The sequence below is a fragment of the Salvelinus fontinalis genome, chromosome 20 (assembly GCF_029448725.1).
Source record: "Salvelinus fontinalis isolate EN_2023a chromosome 20, ASM2944872v1, whole genome shotgun sequence".
NCBI lineage: Eukaryota > Metazoa > Chordata > Actinopteri > Salmoniformes > Salmonidae > Salvelinus > Salvelinus fontinalis.
In genome coordinates, this window is record NC_074684.1 from 26,284,232 (window position 1) to 26,306,846 (window position 22,615).

The 22,615-nt window shown below is 41.0% G+C and overlaps 1 protein-coding gene across 8 annotated transcripts; it reads left to right on the forward strand.

Moving 5' to 3' along the window:
• The first annotated feature begins 75 nt into the window (after nt 1-75).
• LOC129817592 (sorting nexin-14-like) lies at nt 76-21,843 on the forward strand. Of its 8 annotated transcripts, none has more exons than XM_055872995.1 (30): nt 76-562; nt 739-889; nt 1,102-1,222; nt 1,527-1,600; nt 1,834-1,912; nt 2,039-2,082; nt 2,187-2,301; nt 2,467-2,551; nt 2,683-2,839; nt 3,089-3,164; nt 3,451-3,495; nt 3,584-3,664; nt 4,026-4,140; nt 4,417-4,572; nt 4,686-4,810; nt 6,554-6,612; nt 6,993-7,019; nt 8,023-8,152; nt 8,503-8,689; nt 8,937-9,020; nt 9,178-9,278; nt 9,801-9,912; nt 10,204-10,244; nt 10,429-10,545; nt 15,521-15,641; nt 16,697-16,861; nt 17,154-17,249; nt 17,540-17,631; nt 17,744-17,800; nt 18,152-21,843. In XM_055872995.1, the coding sequence occupies exons 2-30, from the start codon at nt 753-755 to the stop codon at nt 18,281-18,283; spliced, it is 2,931 nt and encodes a 976-aa protein (XP_055728970.1). In that variant the 5' UTR covers nt 76-562; nt 739-752; the 3' UTR covers nt 18,284-21,843. The 8 variants fall into 8 exon arrangements, with proteins under 8 accessions (XP_055728970.1, XP_055728974.1, XP_055728971.1 ...); XM_055872999.1 differs by having other exon boundaries at nt 21,677-21,843; XM_055872996.1 differs by having other exon boundaries at nt 2,187-2,274.
• The last annotated feature ends 772 nt before the right edge of the window (nt 21,844-22,615 follow it).

Consider the following 22,615-nt stretch of genomic DNA (forward strand, 5'->3'; position numbering starts at 1 on the left):
ATACATGTGTATGACTATATCCATCTAACAAGTGTATAGATGTAATGGAAATTGGTGAAAAGACTGATAATCAGCATGTTTGAGTTGAATTAGTACACTACATTCACTACCCTTTTTCTGGAATTTACAGCAATAGTCACAGATTTTATTTTGTTTACTGATCATGTCACTATCAAAACTACGAGTTTAATTGGAAATGCCAGAATTTCCACTATATCAATAATAAGGGGATTATTAACTAACGTTACAGAAAATATGAACGCTAATACAACTAAAGTCTACTGGTACTAAAGATTTCCCATTCGCATCTCCGATCCCTGCCTGCTGGGAGTTTCTACTAGTGGCGAGGATTAGAGCCGGAAGTGACGACTGTAGGATTAAGGAAACAGTCGATCTGTCAAGGAAATAAAACAACACTTTCTGGCATAGGAAATAACAACGCCAGCTAGCTACAATTAAAATGAAGACATAGTTAGCTATACCTACTTCTATCTGAAACTGACACAAAAGTACAACATGGTTCGCTGTCTGAAGTAGAACTAGCTGCCTGGATTACTCATTTGTAAGTAGCCAGCTAGTTAATGTCGCGTGCCCCTTGATAATTTAAGTAAATTGTAGCTGGGGTGCTGTTACTTTATACTGGTATTACTTCAAATTAGTAGGCTATCCATGTAACTAACTTGCTAGCTACATCTTTCAAGCTAGCGTGAGTAAATAAAATGTTCACATCTTCAACAGACCCCATTTGTAAAATGGAATGTATTCGAGTTTATCTGGAGAGCCTGAAGCAAGGACTGCAAATTGATGTCTTGAGGGAAGTTGGACGTCAATATCCTGTCTTTTGCTTTCTTTTGGTTTTCATGCTGTCATTAACTATACTTCTTAATAGGTAGGTTTTTGTGGACAAACGAGGTGGATGTCTATTTTTGAATAAATGACAAATGTTATACCTTATGCTCATGTAATCTGAAGGTCAATTGAGAACTGTCGCGGGGAAAAGTCAGTATAGCATCCTCTCTATACTCATTCTTTCAGAATATTTCATTTTTTTCAGTTGAGGTATTTAGACCTCTACCTATGTGTCTGACCTGGTTATTCTAGGTATCTTCACATTCTGATGGTGTTTTGGTCCTTCCTGGCTGGAGTGATTACTTTCTATTGCTCCCTCGGTCCAGAATCACTCCTGCCCAACATCCTGTACACCATAAAGCCCAAGAACAAAGTAAGCACATTCCAAAAACTTGAAGTACAAGGGTCATGTTCACTGTGCACCAAATGGAAGAATACGGATGAAACAGGGAGGGACAACCTCCTGAACTAAACACTCGTTTTAGTTTTCTGTTGCAAATGTTTTCCTTCAGTGTGCCCTAATTAATATGACCCAATAGTCAGAGGGCAATGCAGTGTTTTGTAATTGAGTTGCTTATTACGTTTCTGTAAACAGTTGGTAATTTCTCATTAGTCAGTGGGATATCCAAAAGTAAGTTGTTGTAGCTACAAGGTCTCCCTATCTATTCTTCCACCAGCAAGAGCAACAGGAGCTGTTTCCATTGGGACACAGCTGTGCAGTGTGTGGGAAAGTAAAGTGCAAACGTCACAGGTACGTTAGACCACTCAATATAAGCCTAACACAAATGGAGAACCGACCAAATGTCACGCTTACTTGTATGGCGAATGAATGGAAGCTTGTGTTGAGCAGCAATGAACAGCAGTGGCATTGATTGATTAGTAAAAGTCAAAGAAGGATTTGGCATAGTTAATCTGCCACCTAGTGGACACTATGAGTCGGTGCTTCTCATTCACATCACTATTGAAATATGTTGTCCTTCACAGACCAACATTACTCCTAGAAAACTATCAGCCATGGTTGGACTTGAAAGTCTACTCCAAAGTCGATGCTTCCATGTCTGAGGTATTGCAATGGGTCATTTTAAATCGGATTTTAATTAGAAATCACAATTATAACAGATTGTTAATCAGTCAATGTCTTTATTGTCCAAATCAGGAAATCCATTTTGTATTATCGTTTGGCCTGTAGGTGCTCGAGTTGGTTCTGGAGAATTTTGTATATCCCTGGTACCGGTGAGTAGATTCTACCACAGTTTTGAACATTGGACTTCTCTGTTCTGTGGAGAGGAGAGGGAAGTGTGAATGCATATTTCATTATGCTTTTCTTTACATGACAGGAACATCACAGATGATGAGGCATGTGTAGATGAACTGAGATTGACCTTTCGGTTCTTTGCATCTGTGTTAGTTCGGCGCGCTCAGAAGGTGATGCATAGTTCTCAGTCGATTCAAGTTATGTATGCATTTAAAAATATATATATATTTAACCAGGAAAAGCCCATTGAGACCCAGAGTCTATTTTTCAAGGGAGACCTTGGGTCCACATATTGCTGATTATGGTTAATACATTGTTAATGTACTCAGGCTTTACACTAACTGTGAAAATGTTTCATACAGGTTGATGTCCCCTCAGTTATTTCTGGCAAAATGATGAAAGCAGCCATGAAGCATGTTGAAATAATTGCAAAGGCCAAGCAAAAAGGTTTATTTTCTGTAGATTGGTAACACAAATTGCAGTAAGTTTCTGCACTGCAAAATGTTGGTCAGTAGAGAACTAAATGTGCACTGACTGTGCAAGGCTTAATACTGTGTGTGTGTTTGTGTGTGTTTCAGTGAAGAACACTGAGGGTTTGCAGCAGGCTGCTCTGGATGAGTATGGCCCTGACTTACATTTTGCCCTGCATAGTCGCAAAGATGAGCTCTGTTATCTCAGGAAGGTGACAAAGATGCTATTTGCCTATCTCATGCCTCCCAAAGCCACCGACTGCAGGTAGGCCAAACCAACCAGACAGTTGCATCCCAAATGGCACCCTGCACCCTGTATTGTGCACTACTTTTGACCAGGGCCCATAGGGCAATAGTCAAAAGTAGTGTTGTATAAAGGGAAAAGGGTGCCATTTGGGACACAGCCAGGGTCCGTGTACCTGTTGAAGGGAAAGGAAAACTAAAACATTTATTTTTGAAACAAGGCAATTAAAAACCTTTCTTACTCTGAATCCTGTGTCTTACTCTTTGTCAGATCTCTAGCTGTGCTGATGCAAGAGATCCTGGTAGGCTCTGTGTTCCTCCCCATCATGGATTTCATGGCTGATCCTGTAAGTATGATGATGTATGTGTGCTTAGTGATAGAGGGTGTAGAAGCTAAAGGCCATTCACATGACTCTTGCAAGAACAGCTTTGCGCTGAGCAAGCCATTGTTTTTCAACGGAGCAGAATCAAGTGAATGGGCCAATTATACAAACTCAGAACTCTCTGCATTAAGATTGTATCGATGAAATGCATGAACGAGCAGAACATTTTAGAACTGGAATTTTAGCAATGTAACTGAGTGGTGGTTGACATATTCCATCTTACTGATGCATTCCTCCTGTTGCTTTTCAGGATTCTGTGAACCACATGGTGCTAATATTCGTTGATGACACTCCAGTAAGTAAATTGCACATTTTACCAATCTTCTAGTGGAAGCATCATGCAGTCGTGCATTTGTGATTCATTCCTCAAATTGTTTTCCCAGTCTGAGCCGGCCATGGAGCCACCATCTACCCTGGTTCCATTCCTGCAGAAATACGCTGACCCTCGTACCAAGAAGACATCTGTAAGTACTTTGTCCTATGGGCACAGAAAGCCCTTGTTACCGACATATCCAGTCCACTGACCAATTAATTGTCTGTACAGTACCCTATCAGCCATTACAAGCACAGTGAGAAAGGTAGTTAAAGAACTTAAACAGAATACAAAAAAAGAGAAGAGATTGATAGATTAAATATTGGTAGAGAGTTTTGCATGGACAAACACAGGATGTGTTCCAAATGGCCTCCTATTCCCTATATAGTGCATTACTATGGGCTCTATGGGCCCTGTTCAAAAGTAGTTGACTATAAAGGGAACAGGGTGCCATTTAGGGAGCACACACAGCTGCTGAACTCTGTCTTTCCTCCTGCCATCTGGTTTCCCAGGTGCTGAAGCTGGAGCTGAAGGAGATCCGGGAGCAGCAGGACCTTCTGTTCCGCTTCATGAACTTCCTAAAGCAGGAGGGAGCCGTGCACGTGCTCCAGTTCTTACTCACCGTGGGTAAGGACAAATCTCATAGAACCTCATACGAGGCTGTAAGGTCTTTCCTGCATACTGCTCTATTGAGAGGCATTTATATAAATTCATCAAAGATCCATTTAATGTAAGTCCAGGAGGACATGTAAAATAACCATAGTCAAGCCAGTGATATTTAGAGAGGTACTACACAACCCCACTTATTTTCAGTTATGATTTTGAATTTGAATGTTTTATAAAGCATAGATCAATCTGGTAACACTAACAGCATTCATCCACTTCTCCTTCATGGTATTACAGAGGAGTTCAATGATAAGATCCTGTGTCCAGAGCTGAGTGAAGCTGAACTGCAGCGTCTGCATGGTGAGGTGCAGCACGTCTACGAGACCTACTGCTTGGAGGAGAGTATCGACAAGATCAGTTTTGACCGCTTCATCGTTGAGGAAATACGAAACAGTAAGCTGTGGTAGTCACTTGGTGCTCACAATTTTACCACAATCATTTAACACTGTGAGATGTGCTCTTTTCTGGAAGTCCAAAAACCTTTAAAAACATGTCTCTTGTTGTAGTTGCAGAGGGGCCGTACGAGGGAGTTGTGAAGCTGCAGACTATGCGCTGCCTGTTTGAGGCCTACGAGCATGTCCTGTCCCTGCTGGAGAGCGTCTTCACCCCCATGTTCTGCCACAGCGATGGGGTGAGCCCCAGCCATGCACTGACACTACTCTCTGGTTGAATCCCAATAATCTCTCCTACTTCCTGAAGTTTGTGCTCGTTCACTACTGCCCACCCATTTTAAAACATTGTAATGGTCAAGTAGGCTTCGGCTAGAGGGAGTTTCCATCTCGGAAGTTTACATACACTAAGGTTGGAGTCATTAAAACTAGTTTTTTTCAAACAGTACACAAATTTCTTGTTACCAAACTATAGTTTTGGCAAGTCGGTTAGGACATCTATTTCACTTATAATTCACTGTATCACAATTTCAGTGGGTCAGAAGTTTACATACACTAAGTTTACTGTGCCTTTAAACGGCTTGGAAAATTCCAGAAAATTATCTCATGGCTTTAGCTTCTGATAGGCTAATTGACATCATTTGAGTCAATAGGAGGATATATTTCAAGTACCTGTGGATGTATATCAAGGCCTACCTTCAAACTCAGTGCCTCTTTGCTTGACATCATGGGAAAATCAAAAGAAATTAGGCAGACCTCAGAAAAAAAATTGTAGATCTCCACAAGTCTGGTTCATCCTTGGGAGCAATTTCCAAACGCCTGAAGGTTCCACGTTCATCTGTACAAACAATAGTACGCAAGTATAAACACCATGGGACCACGCAGCCATCATACCGCTCAGGAAGGAGACGTGTTCTGTCTCCTAGAGATGAACGTAATTTGATGCGAAAAGTTCAAATCAATCCTAGAACAACAGCAAAGGACCTTGTGAAGATGCTGGAGGAAACAGGTACAAAAGTATCTATATCCACAGTAAAACGAGTCCTATATCGACATAACCTGAAAGGCCGCTCAGCAAGGAAGAAGCCACTGCTCCAAAACCGCCATAAAAAATCCAGACTACGGTTTGCAACTGCACATGGGGACAAAGATTGTATTTTTTGTAGAAATGTCCTCTGGTCTGATGAAACAAAAATAGAGGAGGAAAAAGGTGGAGGCTTGCAAGCCAAAGAACATCATCCCAACCGTGAAGCACGGGGGTGGCAGCATCGTATTGTGGGGGTGCTTTGCTGCAGGAGGGACTGGTGCACTTCACAAAATATATGGCATCATGAGGGAGGAAAATTATGTGGATATATTGAATCAACATCTCAAGACATCAGTCAGTAAGTTAAAGCTTGGTCGCAAATGGGTCTTCCAAATGGACAATGACCCCAACTTTGACCCAAGTTAAACAATTTAATGGCAATGCTACCAAATACTAATTGAGTGCATGTAAACTTCTGACCCACTGGGAACGTGATGAAAGAAATAAAAGCTGAAATAAATCATTCTCTCTACTATTATTCTGACATTTCACATTCTTAAAATAAAGTGGTGATCCTAACTGACCTAAAACAGGGAATTTTTACTTGGATTAAATGTCAGGAATTGTGAAAAACTGAGCTTAAATGTATTTAGCTAAAGTGTATGTAAACTTCCGACTTCAACTGTACCTGTCATTTTCCTTTCTAATCCATGAAGGGAAGTGAACAAGTGCACATTTCTGGAAAAAATAGAGATTATTGGGACGCAACCTGTACTTTCTATGTGGACTATATCTATGTGGACTATCTATATACTGTACACCCTAATCTAATCTCCTTCAATGGAATTGTCCTACAACGAGCCTGAACATGATACAATGACAAAGTGAACGTTTCAATATACAAAAGCAAGTTGACTAACTGATAACATTTTTCCCATTCATAACTCTATCTCTGCAGTATTTCATACACCTGCTGATGGGGGCAGAGTCTCCAAAAAGGGACTCCAGAATGAACAGGTTTGTGCTCCTGATGGCAATGACTGTAACATTAGAAAGAGGTGTAATATTCTTCTAAGCTGAAGTGTTTAGTGTTGTTTATTTTCACTCACTCATATTATATACACACATATTGTCTCTTTGCATCTAAATAGAGACTTGATTGGAGAGCTTTCATCTTCTTCTAAACAGAAGTGTTAAGTGTAGTTTCAATGGCTATTTCTACACCGTGCATCTTTACTTCTCAGCCAAGACTCCACATTAGGGTGGTGTCTTGCTATTTTTGGACCCTGTAAAATAGGCCTGTTTACGCCCACCACAAATGATGGCACTGAAGCTATTTTGTACTATTTGAAGCCTGTAGCTATGGGCTTATGCTGTTTATCTTGCTGTTATTCCAGGAATAGTCTGAGTGTGGATGATATGAGGTGAGTATGTGTTTGGGAATGATGCAGACCAGGTTAATGTCCTGCTGCCGACTGCCGTTGAGTTTGCTGCATGCCAGATATAATTAGCCCAGACTGCAGTGAATGGAACCAAAATGTCCCTTTGAAAAAGCATTGTGGGGCAAAAAGCACTTTTCTTCAGTAGGCTTTTGCAAGCTAGCGTTTGTGTTGTTTTTGTTAAGACTTTCTCTTTACCTTGTATTGCTGTAACTGAACAAGAGTTGGGGTTATATGTAATTGTTTTTATTCAGTTGAATAATTGTTGAACATTCAAGGTAGCAGGTGCTTTGAATAGTATTTTAATTTCTAGTTTTGGCATTGAACTCGAGCCACCGAATGGAGAAAGAGGAGAAATATGGTGTTTCCCATGGCCCCATAACTAATCTCCTCTCATACTGTTTCTCTAATGGTCTATCCATGTCTTGTGTGAGCGCCCATAGTTCTCTTGTGTATAATGGACGCCAGAACTCCTTGTCGGGACAGCGTTGGAGGGCCTCAATTTCACCTCTTTAACCTTCCCTTCTTGTCCTTAATATTTGGTCTGCACTAAGTTGCCCATCCAACATTCAAACCTCCACCTTTACTGACATATGGCTAGATGTGAGCCTCAGTCTGTAAGCAAGGACTCTTGTACACAACTACAAACTACCTCTCATTGCTTGAGTGCATCTGTTCTCATCTGTCTGCTTGGCATTAGTAGAATGTGCAATGTTTCACGTGTGCTCTCTTTGTGTGTTCATGTTTGGATTTGGACCTCAGCATGGCATTTTGACTTTGGACTTATAATTTCAACATCTTTGCAGCATTTTGAATTATTTTGATCTGCATAGCACCATTTGAGGCATCGCTGCATTAACAGCAGATGTTTGGATTAGTGGCATCAACTGTTGATAGCAACAACACATGCAGTTTCACACAGCTGCCTGTATGGCATTCCATTTCCTTGTGTGTGTTCACTTCTGTGTTCATGTGTGTGCCTGTGAAGGAACATCTCAAAACGAGGGGAGATGTTCGGGATCAGCCGGTTCGGCAGCAAAATCAAAGGCGTCTTCAAGAGCACCACCATGGAGGGGGCGATGCTGCCGTACGCCATGGTCGACGCTGAAGATGAAGCGGTGAGAACTACCCCCCCCCCCAACAAACACTGACACCGAAACCATGATCACATCCCCATCTTCCACCGTGCATATGAATGGGGGATTTCTATTTCTGCATATTGTAACCGCAGGCTGGGTTTCCATAGTGATTTTGATTGAATTGTCAGTTACTTTAGTAGTAAGTACAGTTTTAAAAAAAATACACTCCGAGTATAACACTTTAAAGTATCACACAACAATTATTTCCAATTCCAATATAGTTCTTGAAATTTCACACACTAACACATCATTGAACATGCCATACAAATAAAGGATTTTTTATTAATTATATGATGAGTGCCTTTTTGACATCCCATGTTGTGTTGCAGGTTGAGGAAGCGACTATGGTGATGGAGGATGACTCCCCTGTGGAGGCAGCTAGTACTCCAGGAGTCCTGAGGAACTTGTCAGCCTGGAGCATCACCATCCCCTACATTGACTTCTACGATGACGAGGTGAAGAAGGAGAGGATCCCTGTGTTCTGCATCGACGTGGAACGCAATGACATGAAGGAAGGTGAGGGCACGTCCAGAGCTGTTTATGTTCAAGTCCCAAATGTCACCCTATTCCCTACACAGTGCACTACTTATGATCAGAGGGCTCTGGTCAAAAGTAGTGTACTTTGTACGGAATATGGTGCCATTTAGGATGCACTATATATGTGTTCTATGAATTATGTATGTGGGAATTGGGGAAGTATAAAACTGTATTGATGTTGGTTTTCAATTGTGTTGATTCTGGAGTGATTTCTTTTCTGTTTCAGTGGGACATGAAACAGAGGACTGGTCCATCTTCAGACGATACATGGAATTCTACGTTCTAGAAAATAAACTCACTGAGTTCCATGGTAAGACGGCATTGTGTACTTTCTCACACATTTCTTCAGAGGAAGTTTGGCTTTGTCATCTCTGAAGTCCTGTGGTTAGTAGATGTGAGCTTCCATTACCTTTTTTCACATTTGTTATGTGTCACTGGTAGTTTTTAACTTGCTTTTTTTTGCACAGGCTCATTTGCAGATGCACAGCTCCCTTCGAAAAGAATTATAGGACCAAAGAACTATGAGTTCCTATCATCAAAGAGGGAAGAATTTGAGGAGTATTTGCAGGTATTCCTACAAGACATTATGAACGGCTCTTTCCATGATATAGACTGACAAGGTAAAAGCTATGATCCCTTATTGATGTCACCTGTTAAATGTACTTCAATCAGTGTAGATGAAGGGGAGGAGACCGGTTAAAGAAGGTTATGGTAGTAGGCGCCAGGTGCACCTGTTTGTGCCAAGACCTGCAACGTTGCTAGGTTTTTCAGGCGCAACAGTTTCCTGTGTGAATCAAGAATGGTCCACCACCCAAAGGACATCCAGCTGACTTGACACAAATGTGGGAAGCATTGTAGTCAACATGGGCCAGCATCCCTGTGGAACACTTTCAACATTTTGTAGAGTCCATACCCCGACGAATTGAGGCTGTTCTGAGGGCAAAAGGGGGTGCAACTCAATATTAGGAAGGTGATCTTATTGTTATGTACACTGTGTACGTAGGCCTGTTGCTCTGTAGTGTACAGTAACTGTAGTACCTATACAGTTCTATGAAATCGAAACTACTATAATACATGTTTGTGTTAACAGAGACTGCTGCAGCACCCAGAGCTGAGTAACAGTCAGCTGTTGGCAGACTTCCTGTCACCTCACAGCATGGAGACTCAGTTCATGGACAAGAGGATGCCTGATGTAAACCTGGGTATGGAGCATCAAATAACACTTATGTATAACACAAGGAGCACTAAAAAGTAATGGTATGTATCCCAAATGGCACCCTATTTCCCATATAGTGCACTACTTTTGACCAGAGCCTAACAGGTGTGCAATGTGTAGGGAATAGGGTGCCAATTGGGATGCATCCTTAATAACCCACACATTTATACAAGGAGGCCTAAAGATGCCATAGAGAAATATAGGATAAATTAATTGTTGATTAGCTATGTAGCACCATGTGTAGTCGTGTTGACAAATTGATTTTATTCCTTCTCAGGTAAAATATTCAGGTCTGTCCCTGGAAAAATTATAAAAGAGGTAAGAGGCATTTATCCAATGGGATTTTAATAGTAGAATATCTCTTGGGATATACTGTAGTTAGTCACTGAAATTATTTCACTCTTAAATAAAGAGTATATGATCAGACAATGGTGTTGCAGACCTCGCAGCTCAGTGGTCTGATATTAATCATGATGTTCTGTCTGTTTCCTCTGCCTGCCAGAAAGGACAGAACCTAGAGCCTTTCATCCAGTCCTTCTTCAACTCTTGTGAATCACCCAAAGTCAAACCCAGCAGACCTGAGCTGACCATCCTCAGCTCTACTGCTGAGTACAACAAGGTCAGCTACTGTTGCAAATTTCCCAAAACTTTCCCCAAATTCCCTGGTTATACCTAAGTTAAAATCACTGTGCAAAACTCCCCATCTGTCCTGAGTACACTTGGCCTATACATACTTCACAGTGGAAACACTACATACCGTAATTTCCGGACTATAAGCCGCTACTTTTTTCCCACACTATGAACCTTGCGCTTTATACAATGACGCTGCTAATTTATGGATTTTTCCCGCTTTCACAAATTCATGCCGCCAAAAAACTGAGCACCGTCACATATGTGACGTAAATCGAGCGCGCTCAAACTTTCCATCATTCTGATTACGGTAGTCATTTTGTCACCCTCATCATGGCAAAGACACGGAGAAATGCATATGATGCAGCTTTCAATTTGAAGGCGATCGATCTGGCTGTTGGAAAAGGAAATAGTGCTGCTGCACGGGAGCCTTAATGAGTCGATGATAAGACGTTGGAAACAGCAGCGTGAGAAACTGACTTAGTGCAAAAAGACAACAAAAGTTTTCAGAGGAAAGAAAAGCAGATGGCCCGAACTAGAAAATGAGGCTTGGGTGAGTTTGCCTCCGGATGAAAGTGAGGAGAGCGCAATGAAAACGATCCAACATCGGATGAAGCAATTCTGAGGCTATTCAACTCCGACACCAAAGGAGATGACTTCAGTGGTTTCAGTGCACAGGAGGAAGATAGTGACCAAGGACTTTCTTGGTAGGCTATTGTTTACTGCTATTTAAAAAAAAAAAAATGTTACAAGCCTGTTTCGTTAAAGCCTATTTATTTTTGTTAAAAGCCGTGTTTCGTTAAAGCCTATTTATTTTTGTTACAAGCCGTGTTTCGTTTAAAGGCTGTGTAAAGTACATTTGTTTCAATGTACCGGTAGGCACCTGCGGCTTATAGACACGTGCGGCTTATTTATGTACAAAATAAAAAATAAAATAAAAATTCAGTGGGTGCGGCTTATATTCAGGTGCGCTTAATAGTCCAGCAATTACGGTACACCCCTCCCATCCAGCTCAGCTATATGTAAGGATATATCCTGCCTCAGTGGACAGCCTTAATAACTGATTATCTTCTTACCCCTGCTCTCTGCCAGGATGTTCTCACTTACAGTTGAAGTCGGAAGTTTACATACACCTTAGCCAAATACATATAAACTCAGTTTTTCACAATTCCTGACATTTAATCCTTGTAAGAATCCCTGTCTTAGGTCAGTTAGGATCACCTCTTTATTTTAAGAATGTGAAATGTCAGAATAATAGTAGAGAGAATGATTTATTTCAGCTTTAATTTCTTTCATCACATTCCCAGTGGGTCAGAAGTTTACATACACTCAATTAGTATTTGGTAGCATTGCCTTTAAATTGTTTAACTTGGGTCAAACATTTTGGGTAGCCTTCCACAAGCTTCCCACAATAAGTTGGGTGAATTTTGTCCCATTCCTCCTGACAGAGCTGGTGGAACTGAGTCATGTTTGTATGCCTCCTTGCTCGCACACGCTTTTTCAGTTCTGACCACAAATTCTCTATAGGATTCAGGTCAGGGCTTTGTGATGGCCACTCAAATACCTTGACTTTGTTGTCCTTAAGCCATTTTGCCACAACTTTGGAAGTATGCTTGGGGTCATTGTCCATTTGGAAGACCCATTTGCGACCAAGTTTTAACTTTCAAGACATCAGTCAGTGATGTTGATTCAATATATCCACATCATTTTCCTCCCTCATGATGCCATATATTTTGTGAAGTACACCAGTCCCTCCTGTAGCAAAGCACCCCCACAACATGATGCTGCCACCCTCGTGCTTCACGGTTGGGATGGTGTTCTTCAGCTTGCAAGCCCCCCCCCTTTTCCTCCAAACATAACGATGGTCATTATGGCCAAACAGTTCTATTTTTGTTTCATCAGACCAGAGGACATTTCCCCAAAAAGTACGATCTTTGTCCCCAGTTGCAGTTGCAAATCGTAGTCTGGCTTTTCTATGGCGGTTTTAGAGCAGTGGCTTCTTCCTTGCTGAGCGGCCTTTCAGGTTATGTCGATATAGGACTTGTTTTACTGTGGATATCGATACTTTTGTACCTGTTTCCTCCAGCATCTTCACAAGGTCCTTTGCTGTTGTTCTGGGATTGATTTGCACTTTTCACACCAAAATACGTTCATCTCTAGGAGACAGAACGCGTCGCCTTCCTGAGCGGTATGACGGCTGCGTGGTCCCATGGTGTTTATACTTGCGTACTATTGTTTGTACAGATGAACGTGGTACCTTCAGGCGTTTGGAAATTGCTTCCAAGGATGAACCAGACTTGTGGAGGTCTACAGTTTATTTTCTAAGGTCTTGGCTGATTTCTTTTGATTTCCCATGATGTGAAGAAAAGTTTGAAGGTAGGCCTTGAAATACATCCACAGGTACACCTCCAATTGACGCAAATGATGTCAATTAGCCTATCGGAAGCGTCTAAAGCCATGCCATCATTTTCTGCAATTTTCCAAGCTGTTTAAAGGCACAGTCAATTTAGTGTATGTAAACTTCTGACCCACTGGAATTATGATACAGTGAATTATATGTGAAATAATCTCTGTTAAACAATTGTTGTAAAAATGACTTGTCATTCACAAAGTAGATTTCCTAACCGACTTGCCAATACTATACTTTGTTAACAAGACATTTGTGGAGTGGTTGAAAAACAAGTTTTAATGACTCCAACCTAAGTGTATGTAAACATCCGACTTCAACTGTATGTCAAAACGATAAATCTTTACACGCTCCTTCCCAGAAACATAAACCAAGACTGTTCCGGTCATTCCAGGGTTTATCACTTTTGGAAGAAGAACATTTTCCACTGAAACTATGCATATAAAAAACAGACTTTGGATATGTACAGTCGTGGTCAAAAGTTTTGAGAATGACACAAATATTAATTTTCACAAAGTCTGCTGCCTCAGTTTGTATGATGGCAAATTGCATATACTCCAGAATGTTATGAAGAGTGATAAGATGAATTGCAATTAATTGCAAAGTCCCTCTTTGCAATGCTAATGAACTGAATCCCCAAGAAACATTTCCACTGCATTTCAGCCCTGTCACAAAAGGACCAGCTGACATCATGTCAGCGATTCTCTCGTTAACACAGGTGTGAGTGTTGACAAGGCTGGAGATCACTCTGTCATGCTGATTGAGTTTGAATAACAGACTGGAAGCTTCAAAAGGAGGGTGGTGCTTGGACGCATTGTTCTTCCTCTGTCAACCATGGTTACATGCAAGGAAACACGTACCGTCATCATTGCTTTGCACAAAAAGGGCTTCACAGGCAAGGATATTGCTGCCAGTAAGATTGCACTTAATCAACCATTTATCGGATCATCAAGAACTTCAAGGAGAGCGGTTCAATTGTTGTGAAGAAGGCTTCAGGGTGCCCAAGAAAGTCCAGCAAGCGCCAAGCCCGTCTCCTAAAGTTGATTCCGCTGCGGGATCGGGGCACCACCAGTACAGAGCTTGCTCAGGAATGGCAGCAGGCAGGTGTGAGTGCATCTGCATGCAGTGAGGCGAAGAGTTTTAGAGGATGGCCTGGTGTCAAGAAGGGCAGCAAAGAAGCCACTTCTCTCCAGGAAAAACATCAGGGACAGACTGATATTCTGCAAAAGGTACAGAGATTGGACTGCTGAAGACTGGGTTAAAGTCATTTTCTCTGATGAATCCTCTTTACGATTGTTTGGGGCATCTGGAAAAAAGCTTGTCCAGAGAAGACAAGGTGAGCGCTACCATCAGTCCTGTGTCATGCCAACAGTAAAGCATCCTGAGACCATTCATGTGTGGGGTTGCTTTTCAGCCAAGGGAGTGGGCTCACTTACAATTTTGCCTAAGAACACAGCCATGAATAAAGAATGGTACCAACACATCCTCCGAGAGCAACTTCTCCCAACCATCCAGGAACAGTTTGGTGACGAAAAATGCCTTTTCCAGCCTGATGGGGCACCTTGCCATAAGGCAAAAGTGATAACTAAGTGACTCGGGGAACAAAACATCGATATTTTGGGTCCATGGCCAGGAAACTCTCCAGACCTTAATCCCATTGAGAACTTGTGGTCAATCCTCAAGAGGCGGGCAGACAAACAAAAACCCACAAATTCTGACAAACTCTAAGCATTGATTATGCAAGATTGGGCTGCCATCAGTCAGGATGTGACCCAGAAGTTAATTGACAGCATGCCAGGGCAGATTGCAGAGGTCTTGAAAAAGAAGGGTCAATATTGCAAATATTGACTCTTTGCATCAACTTCATGTAATTGTCAATGAAATGCTTGTAATTATACTTCAGTATTCCATAGTAACACTGACAAAAATATCTAAAGACACTGAAGCAGCAAACTTTGTGGAAATTAATATTTGTGTCATTCTCAAAACCTTTGGCCACGACTGTACAGTGCCTTGCAAAAGTATTCATCACCCTTGGCGTTTTTCCTATTTTGTTGCATTACAACCTGTAATTTAAATAGATTTTTATTTGGATTTCATGTAATGGACATACACAAAATAGTCCAAATTGATGAAGTGAAATGAAAAAAATTACTTATTTCAAAAAATAAAATAAAAAGTAAAAGTTTGTATTTGCATATGTATTCACCCCCTTTGCTATGAAGCCCCTAAATAAGATCTGGTGCAACCAATTACCTTCAGAAGTCACATGATTAGTTAAAGTCCACCTGTGTGCAATCTAAGTGTCACATGATCTCAGTATACATACACCTGTTCTGTAAATCAAATTATTACAAACCCCCAACAAATCAATTTTAATACCAGGTTGTAAGGCAACAAAATAGGAAAAATGCCAAGGGAGATGAATACTTTTGCAAGCATGTAAGACAGTGTTAGGATGAAGATGGCTTTACTGACTGCCCTGTAGCTCTGAACTGCCTTGACAGTTGTATTTTTCATTCTGTCAATATAATAGTGTCCCTTCTAATCTCCCTAGCTCTCCAATGACCTCTACAAAAACAATGCTGATCTGTCTGGGACCCTGGAGACACATAACCGTAACTACTTTATGGAGATGATCTCAGTAGACGGGATGTATGACTACATGATGTTTATGGGTAAGTGACCAGGCACAAGTAGTAGTTCCCTTTAACAGAGAGGAACTGAACTATGTGGTACGTTCCCCAGCACTCAACAGAAGGGAGAACAAACAATGAGTCACTGACAACAACCAAAACAAGTGTGGTTTTAGGAGGTGTTCTGAAAGACACTCGGGGGGTGTCCACAGAAAGTTGACTAGCAACAACAACTGGAACCTAAGAGACCCACCATGAGTGCCCACTAAATTTGCAGAAGGAGAAGCAAACAAAAGAAAAACCCACACCAAACTAAAGAGGTGGCGTGAAACAAAATCAGGTAAAGGATTGTTTGTCTAAAAATCAAAATAGATAGCGCCAACTAAAGGTGTTAACCCTCCGCATCTATCAAGACAACTGGGGCAGCCACTCTTAAATAGCACTTGGGCCAGCACAGGTGAAACACCTTCCCACTAACAAGACGGAAACCGGCACAGGTGTAACACATACTGACTAACGAGGTGACACCAATTTGGTGCGCCCTACGTGGTAACGAGCTAAAGACCAACCTCAAAACATAAATGGAAAAACCAAAGCTTGTAACATATGACAAACTGTTGTAGGATTCAGACAAGAGACATTTTTTAAAACATTTTAGGCATTTAGCACAGTGTTTCCCAACTCCAGTCCTTCAGTACCCCCAACAGCACACATTTTTGTTGTAGCCTCGGACATACTCACCTGATTCTACTTGTCAACTAATCCTCAAGCTCTCAATGAGCTGAATCAGGTGTTTGTCCAGGGCTACAACAAAAATGTGTGCTGTTGGGGGCACTGGAGTTGGGAAACACTGATTTAGCAGACTCTCTTATCTAGAGTGACATGCTCAAGGGCACATTGACATATTTTTCAACTAGTCGGCTCGGGGATTCGAACCAGTGACCTTTCGGAGTTTTAGTACTATCAGTGATGGCCACTACAGTGTTTGTCATGATAGAAAGTTTTTAGGATGGTTTGCGTATCCTGACTGTCAGACGCACACCTGTTGCCCAGTCATGATTCTTTTCATTGTCTTTGGTGTTGTGTTTGATGGACAGGTCGAGTCGTGTTCCACGTGCCAGACTGGTTGCATCACATCCTGTCAGGGGGGCGGATCTTGCTCAAGAACACATTGGAGGCCTACATGGATAACTACATTCAAAAGAAACTGGAGATGATCCTGCAGGAGCACCGTGTGGTGTCTCTCGTCACCATGCTCAGAGGTACTGTGTGTGTGTGTTTGTGCGTGCGGTCGCTTGTGTATGTTCCTTCAGTAACGCATCCTGTTTTGTTGACATTCTCCCCCAACCCCCTCCTATTTCCTTCCCAAGGCTCCACCAAAGGTTTTTAGGGCAGCATACAATCACTGTAGATGTACTGTTTCACTTCAGTGCTCATCCAAATCCAATCACCATGATATTGTTTGTTATCCCATGTCCATTGAGGTCTGGGATTGCCCTGCTTTACTTAATCCAGCTCTCCTAAACTCATAATTAATTGTCTGCCCAATTTCAGATGCTGTGTTCTGCGAGAACAGTGAGGAACGCACCACAGGAGACAAGCAGAGAAGAGCCAAGAAGGCATTTGAAGAGATGATTAATTATCTGCCAGGTTAGACCCAGGCTTTGGCTGACTATTAATATTATCTCTACTCAGTAGTTTTCTTTTGCCATATTCACCTGCTCTAAGTGAGAAAAATAGTTTTGAGCGGTCATCCAACCTGGAATTGCAAGTCGGAAACTCTGGGATCATCCTAGACAGTTTCCTCCAATCCCAGATATTTTCCATTGTAGAAACATTACAGTTTCACCAATTAGTCCCATTAATGGCAAAGGCAGATAACATTGGCCTCAGTTCAGCTGTACAGTATTGCTGTGTCTTTCTGTCTTTTCACCCTGTAGACTTTATGGAAAAGTGCATTGGACAGGAGGCCAAGTACGAGGGCATCCGACTTCTCTTTGACGGCTTCCAGCAGCCACTTCTCAACAAGCAGGTAAAGCTGAAAGGCACACATGAAGACGAGTAACAGCTTCTTTGCAGCCAAGGTCTCATGGCGATATTAACTGTTTTCTCTCCTCTTGTTTCTGTCTTTTGGCTCCCCTAAGATGACTTACGTTCTGATGGATATTGCTGTCGAAGAACTGTTTCCAGAACTCTGCAAGGTAAACTTCTGAGAATCAGCTATTCAGTGCCTTGCAAAAGTATTCATCCCCCTTGGCGTTTTTCCTATTTTGTTGCATTACAACCTGTAATTTAAATAGATTTTTATTTGGATTTCATGTAATGGACATACACAAAATAGTCCAAATTGGTGAAGTGAAATGAAAAAAATTACTTATTTCAAATAATGTAAAAGTGGTGCATGTATATGTATTCACCTCCTTTGCTATGAAGCCCCTAAATAAGATCTGGTGCAACCAATTACCTTCAGAAGTCACATGATTAGTTAAAGTCCATCTAAGTGTCACATGATCTGTCACATGATCTCAGTATACATACACCTGTTCTGAAAGGCCCCAGAGTCTGCAACACCACTAAGCAAGAGGCACCACCAAGCAAGCAGCACTATGACGACCAAGGAGATCTCCAAACAGGTCAGGGTTGGGTTATTAAAAAAATCAGGGTTGGGTTATAAAAAAATCTGAAACTTTGAACATCCCACAGAGCACAATTAAATCCATTATAAAAAAAAAAAAATTTGAAATTATATGGCACCACAACAAACCTGCCAAGAGAGGGCCGCCCACCAAAACTCACAGACCAGGCGAGGATGGCATCAATCATAGAGTCAACAAAGAGACCAAAGATAACCCTGAAGGAGCTGCAAAGCTCCACAGCGGAGATTAGAGTATCTGTCCATAGGACCACTTTAAGCCATACACTCCAGAGAGCTGGGCTTTACGGAAGAGTGGCCAGAAAAAGCCATTGCTTAAAGAAATAAATTGGTGTTCGCCAAATGGCATGTGGGAGACTCCCCAAACATTGAAGAAGGTACTCTGGTCAGATGAGACTAAAATATAGCATTTTGGCCATCAAGGAAAACGCTATGTCTGGCGCAAACCCAACACCTCTCATCACCCCGAGAACACCATCCCTACAGAGATTTGAGACTGGGACGGAGGTTCACTTGGGACGGAGGACAATGACCTTAAGCATACTGCTAAAGTAACACTCAAGTGGTTTAAGGGGAAACATTTAAATGTCTTGGAATGGCCTAGTCAAAGCCCAGACCTCAATCCAATTGAGAATATGTAGTATGACTTAAAGATTGCTGTACACCAGCAGAACCCATCCAACTTGAAGGAGCTGGAACTTGAAGAATGGGCAAAAATCCCAGTGGCTTGATGTTCCATGCTTATAGAGACATACCCCAAGAGACTTGCAGCTGTAATTGCTGCATCTTGCTCCTTTGCACCCCAGTATCTCTACTTGCACATTCATCTTCTGCATATCTACCATTCCAGTGTTTAATTGCTATATTGTAATTACTTCGCCACCATGGCCTATTTATTGCCTTAACTCCCTTATCTTACCTAATTTGCACTCACTGTATATAGACTTTTTGTTTTATTTTGTTCTACTGTATTATTGACTATGTTTTGTTTATTCCATGTGTAACTCTCTGTTGTATGTGTCGAACTGCTTTGCTTTATCTTGGCCAGGTCACAGTTGCAAATGAGAACTTGTTTTCAACTAGCCTACCTGGTTAAATAAAGGTGAAATAAATTAAATAAAAATAAGGTGGCTCTACAAAGTATTGACTTTGGGGGGGTGAAAAGTTATGCAAGTTCAGTTTTTTGTCTTATTTCTTGTTTGTTTCACAATAAAAACATATTTTACATCTTCAAAGTGGTAGGCATGTTGTGTAAATCAATACAACCCCCCCCAAAATCCATTTTAATTCCAGGTTGTAAGGCAACAAAATATGAAAAATTCCAAGGGGGGTGAATACTTTCGCAAGCCACTGTATGCAGGGCAACCATTCGTAATACGTTTGTTATATGTATGCCTACTTACTACAATGCAATTACTATGCTGTATACGGTAACCTTAGCTGTATTCTTAAAAGGAAACTGGACAGATTCTGTTTCTTATTCTGGGGGCTAATGAAGTTACTGTGTATTTGCTTGTATTACACCAATAAATGTAAAGTTACCAAACACAGCTTTAGATAGTGTCTTGCAAAAGTATTCAGACCCCTTGGATTTCTTCACATTTTATTGCGTTACAAAGTGTGATTTAAAACAGATTTAATTATATTTTTTCAACAATATACACAATACTCTGTCAGTGTCTGAACTTTTTTGATGAATAAAAATGTAATAAATAAAATACAGTAATTGCATAAGTATTCAGCTCCCTTGGTCCATACATGTTAGAAACTCTTAAAGAGCGATAACAGCTGTGAGTCTTCTTGGGTAAGTGTCTAAGAGTTTTGCACTCCACGATTGTGCAATATTTGCCTATTTTATTTTTCCTTGTAAATATTCTTCATACTCTGTCAAGATGTTGAGGATCATGGCTAGACAGCAATTCAAGTGTTGCAATAGTATTTCAAGCAGATTGAAGTAAAACTGTAACTTGGCCACTCGGGAACATTCACTGTCTTCTTGGTAATCAACTCCAGTGTAGATTTGGCTTTGTGTTGTATGTTATTGTCCTGCTGAAAGGTGAATTAATCTCCCAGTGTCTGGTGTAAAGCAGACTGAAGCAGGTTTTCCTTTAGGATTTTGCCTGTGCTTCTTTTTATCCTGATACCTATGCCATGCCGCAGCCACCACGCTGGACAATAAGAAGGTAATTACTCGGTGATGTGTTGTGTAGGGTTTTGCATTTATGCCAAAAAGTGTATTCTTTGCCATGTTTTTTTTTGCAGTATTACTGTAGTGCCTTGTTGCATACAAGATGCATGTTTTTTTTGTGTATATTTGTCTTCTTTTCACTCTGTCATTTAGGTCATTATTGTGGAGTCACTACAATGATCCATCCTCAGTCTTCTCCCATCACAGCCATTGAACTCCATTTAGGTTTTAAAATCACTAATGGTAACATCCCTGAGCAGTTTCCTTCCTGTCCTGCAGCTCAGTTCTTTTATGTGTCTTGCTCGTTTAATACAGCATAACTAGAGCTGGGACGGGCAACCCTGGTACTGGAGGGCCACAGGCACTTTATGCGTTTGATTTAACCAACCTGGAAGACCAGGTGTTTCGAATTTAGGTAATCACTGAACTGATCAATTAGCTCAGTTGGTCAAGTGTGGTGCCTAGTTGGAACAAAATTCTGCAGTACGTGCGGCACTCCAGGAACAGGGTTGCCGACCCCTGATCTAGACCATGCTGTGTCTGGGTGGTTTATTAATATACTGTATAATTCACAGCATAATTATTAACTACTAGACCATGCTTAAAGAGATATTCAATGTCAGATGTTTTATTGTCATCTACCAATCACGGCCCTTTTTATGAGGCTTTCAAAAAAACTTTCTGGTCTTTGTAGTTGAATCTGTGCTTGAAATTCAATACTTGACTGAGGGCCCTTACAGATGTATGTATGTATGTATGTGGGACAAAGGAAGGGTTATTCATTTAAAAATCATTTCAACCCCTATAATTTCAGTCCATGTAACTTTGTATTTGATTTGTTAAGCCACATTTTACTCCTGAACTAATTTAGGCTTGCCTTAACAAAGGGTCTGAATAGTTATGCAATAACTGTTAGTTATATATATTTTTTGTATTTTGTGTATATTGTTGACAAAAATAATATAATTATATCTGTTTTAATCCCACTTTGTAACACAATAAAATGTGAAGGAAATCCAAGGGGTCTGAATACTTTAGCAAGGCACCGTATATTGTATTTAACTTAAGCATCTCTCTGCCATCGGGCCCCTGAAAGTAAACACTCACTTTGTGTTTCAACTAGGTGGTAATCAACCGGATGTCTTTTCCAAACTATTTATAAATGAAGTGAAAGTAGAACGGTAACAGGATGTAGGTTGTGTACCTCCCTGCTGATACTGTATGTTGTCTCTTCAGCAGGGACAAGGGGAGCCCTTCGGCAGACAGTAACCAGTGAATTTTGATAACTGCTTGCTTCCCTTTTCTGGAGCCAAAGTGCAATACAGCAAATTCCAATGTATCTGGGAGCATATATCTACATTCCAATGTATAATGCATTAATAAAAATATATTTATAGATTTTACTGGGTGGTCAAATATTTTACTTATTGGATATAATGCCTTGCTGATCTTTAGTTAGATGTCTTCCCTTCTCCAAGTGCGATGACTGTTTTAAAGACCAATTTGAATCTGTTTCTGTATTTTGTATGGTAACTGTAGGTTCATTTGTGTCATTTTACAGCTGAGAAGCAGGTTGGAGCAATAAGCTGAGCACTAAGACCTGTTTTGTTTTTCACATTCAATTTGTTTGTCAGGTTCTGTTTTCTAAAATGAGGTTGTGTCCTGCATATGACCTAATGTGATTTCCATCTCCCTTCCCTCTCCCTCCTTGGAGTCTCATTTCTGCCCTGATAATGTTTTAGTCCACTGTGAAAAGGAGATACTTTCCATGCAGTGTTCCATGGATGTAGTAATTGGCAACACCATGTACATTCCCACTGGTCAGAGCCAGCTGGGTCGGAGCCATCAGTGGAGACTAATAGCTGGCCCCTGTGAATAATGAAGCTTGTGTTTGTGGGCAATCCAGAGACAGAATGGTACTTGTCCTCAGAATACTACTCTACCCCGTGGCCCTGACAGTTCTGATGAATAGTGAGAGCAGCAAAGCTCAAGGTTACATCACTCACAAGTTAAAGATTAATTGTGAGGGGTGTTATGTAATTCTTTCCTTTGAGAAATACTACATTCGATGGAATTACGCCTGGGCGGCATTTCATAATTCATGTGTTTTTCTTTGTTTTTAAGAAGTTTAAGATGAGCTCTTTTTTTTGGGGTCATGACAATTTATTGCTATTT